We start from the raw sequence: 3,103 nt of genomic DNA, 5'->3' as shown, positions 1-3,103 counted from the left end.
AATGAAAACCATAAGGATTTCTGGAGAAGCAATCTGCAGTCTTGTGGAACAGGTGAAAACCCCAAAGATATTTTTGATGTGCATCCGAAGTATTCACATGCTCTACTTTCCAATGATATCCATCCAATGTTTGCTTTATTAATCGAAGTGATAATGTTATAACTATTAATTAATTCAACAAAGCTGCTTGACGTAAGCAGTACGTGACTTTTTATATAAAATATTTGTGATGTTTACATTACTAGAATTAATTTTCACTTTCTGCACTTTGGTTTGTAAACAACAGCCTGAAGTATTTTCTTCTGAATAATGTCAAGTTCTGAGTGTAACCTACTAGATATGATCCACTTCCATTCAAGTGAAATAATGATTAGCCTCCTTCTGACAGGACAGAAGATGATGTGAGGGTATCATATTTGACAATTGATGTTGTGATGGAGAAAGGCAAAACAATATTTTAAATAATTTATTCTCAACAATAAATGTATAAAATTCCATATTTTTTCTTGGTGTTATAAATATTTTAAACATTTATTCAAACAAACACAAAGCCCAAATGTAAGAAGTTCAAAATAGTGTTAAAATATGTATGGTTTCATTTAAGAAGTTATAGTGCCAATATACTTAAAATATGTAAGCTATATTTTATATTCTGACAAATAGAAAAAGAATTTGAAGACAGAACTTAATTATAGCGTTATAAATTATAATATAGTCTTATAAGTTATATCTTATTAATATCTTATAATTGTAAAATTGGTGCAAGTAATTGAAGCAAATGTTACGTCACACACAATATAATGCTGATAAAGTAGGTGACTTGGAGTGTTATTACTGCAGGGCCAGTCTAAGAGCACAAAGATTGGAGAGATTCTCATCATTGTCTCCAAAGCTCAAAGCTTTCTCATAGCACTCAATGGCTTGCCTCTTCCTCCCTTTTCTTTGTGAATGAACCCTAGTATCGCATAAGCCTCCCCATCCTGTGTGTTTTCATTAATCCGCTTCTCTGCAATCTTTTTCAACTTGGATTCACTTTTCCAACCTTCATATGAACCTGGGCTAATCTTCAGGCATTCCATGAAGTGCTTGATAGCTAGAGTGTCACATCTGTTGCTGTACAACTGAAATTCAGCATAATAAAAATGGACCACATTTAGATAGTCATTTTGTTCTTTTGCTGTTTTGAAACTCATCTGAAACATCTCTTCAGCTCGTGAAATCTCACCCCGTTCTCCGTAATGTAGTGCTAGATCACTCATAGCTGGGATAAAGCAGGGTGAATGGGCAGTAGCCATTTCTAAATGGTAGATGATCTGATTACGAATCTGTTGAACCCTAGATGCTCTGGCATGATGATTTCCCTCCTGCAATAGTCTGATTTTTTTCATCTCCCAGCAGAGAGCTAACTGGTGATGTATGAAACTTGAATAAGGGGACAGTTCAAGTGCTTCATTCAAGAAATGAATACCCGCGTCCTCAGATCCTCTATTTCTGAAGAATTTCCCAGCATATCGCAAAACATGTGGGTGATTTGGAGATCTTTCAACAGCTTCCTTTACCATTGTTTCAGCCTCTTCCTTCCTCTTATAGTTATCCAGTCGCATAGCTAAGAAGATCTTAAGAACACCATCATCAGGATTTGTTTCAATGGCTCGTCTCAGTTGCTTGACTGCGGGTGAAGTCTCAATCGTGAATTTCCCATGTTCTGTTCGAAACAGAGCCATGGCATAACCAGTGTTCCACTCACCATCTTCTGGTTCCAGATCTAAAGCCTTCTTAAAACATTCTTTGGCTCTCTCATAATACTTGCGAGAAAATTTAAGAAAGGTCCATCCCTTCTCACCAAGCACCTCTGGAACAGATGAAGACTCAGATGAAATGTTTTCAATTATCTTCTGGACTTTCTGCAGGTAACTTTCACACTCTGTATAGTTCTTCATGTGATAGTTTATGCAGGCAAGATTTCCATAGGTGACAATGAGAGATTTGTGGAATTCCTCCTCATGGCACTCTTTGTGAAGGTTCAAAGATGTCAGGAGATTACTAAGTGAATCTTTTTGTGACCCCTGAAGCAACTTTACATATGCTAAAGCATTGTAAGTTCGTGTGAGTCTTTCTTTTTTCCCAACATCCAACTCGAGCTGTTCATTCAGCCTTTTGAGAATACTAAGTAGATCTAAATCATCTTTTATCAGAGCCCAGGTGAAGTGACATTCCAGCTGGTCAAGTTTTGTCCTCAAAGTTGTCTGATAATCCATACTTGAAAATAGGAATAAGAATAATAAGCTCTTTAATTTAAAATATACACTTTAACAAACAATTGTTTGTTCTCTTACAAGATAATATATAGTAACTAGAGCGTCATAGAATGTAGCAACAAGTTAAATTCCTAAAACTAATTTGGATAGATTACTTACCTGATCTTGGACTGTCTCTGATGAGAAATGTTCTAGTAGCTGTTTGAAAGGGAAGCTGGTTTAGATGCTGCTTTAATAGTCTTTCCAAAAAATGGGAGGGACAACATCAGAATGGAAACCAAAACTCTGGCTAAAATTAACAAAGTGAGCTGCTGGGTAATAGAACAGTTTCCTTGAAGGAATGTGTGCAGGTTACAAATTGATGCTTTCATTTTCTGTTGACATTCCTCAGGTATCAATGGAATTCCTAAAAAGCTTTCTGAGAAATGGACGGAAAAGACTTTTATTCTCATATATATCTTACACAAAGTAGCAATGACAGTATGCTAAGACTAAAGCTCTCTATCAGTGGAAATAGTTTATAACAGTTCAGTTCTAAATACATTCTACTGTCCAAACGCTTGTTAGCAAATTTTTATCTTATTCTTAACACTTTTCTTTCCATCTGGTGTATCAGGGGTCATGATCGAGGTGGTGAGACAAGGACAGAGGACCCAGGCACAGACAGCAGGTAAGGGGTTAACACAAGACTTTAATAATAAAAACAAAACCCACGAGGGGGTAACATAACAAAACAGGGGAATATGATAACAAGACAAGACTGGACTAATACTAACTACACTTCCCTTTCGAGGGAACTCTACACTGCGTCAATGTTGACACTTTGGGGAACGCCAGCAGCGTGA

The 3,103-nt window shown here is 36.4% G+C and overlaps 1 protein-coding gene across 1 annotated transcript; it reads right to left on the bottom strand.

Moving 5' to 3' along the window:
* Window positions 1-452: 452 nt before the first annotated feature.
* Window positions 453-2,462, bottom strand: LOC306906092 (interferon-induced protein with tetratricopeptide repeats 5-like). Its single transcript, XM_079477195.1, has 2 exons — window positions 2,418-2,462; window positions 453-2,259 (listed from the first exon to the last, which is right to left on the bottom strand). Exon 2 carries the CDS (start codon window positions 2,256-2,258, stop codon window positions 894-896), a length of 1,365 nt encoding a protein of 454 aa, XP_079333321.1. The 5' UTR covers window position 2,259; window positions 2,418-2,462; the 3' UTR covers window positions 453-893.
* Window positions 2,463-3,103: the final 641 nt, after the last annotated feature.

Source organism: Barbatula barbatula (genome assembly GCF_947034865.1).
Source record: "Barbatula barbatula genome assembly, chromosome: 16".
In the NCBI taxonomy this organism is placed as follows: Eukaryota; Metazoa; Chordata; class Actinopteri; order Cypriniformes; family Nemacheilidae; genus Barbatula; species Barbatula barbatula.
The sequence above is the reverse complement of the archived record's forward strand: the minus strand, read 5'-3'. Positions and strand labels throughout refer to the sequence as shown.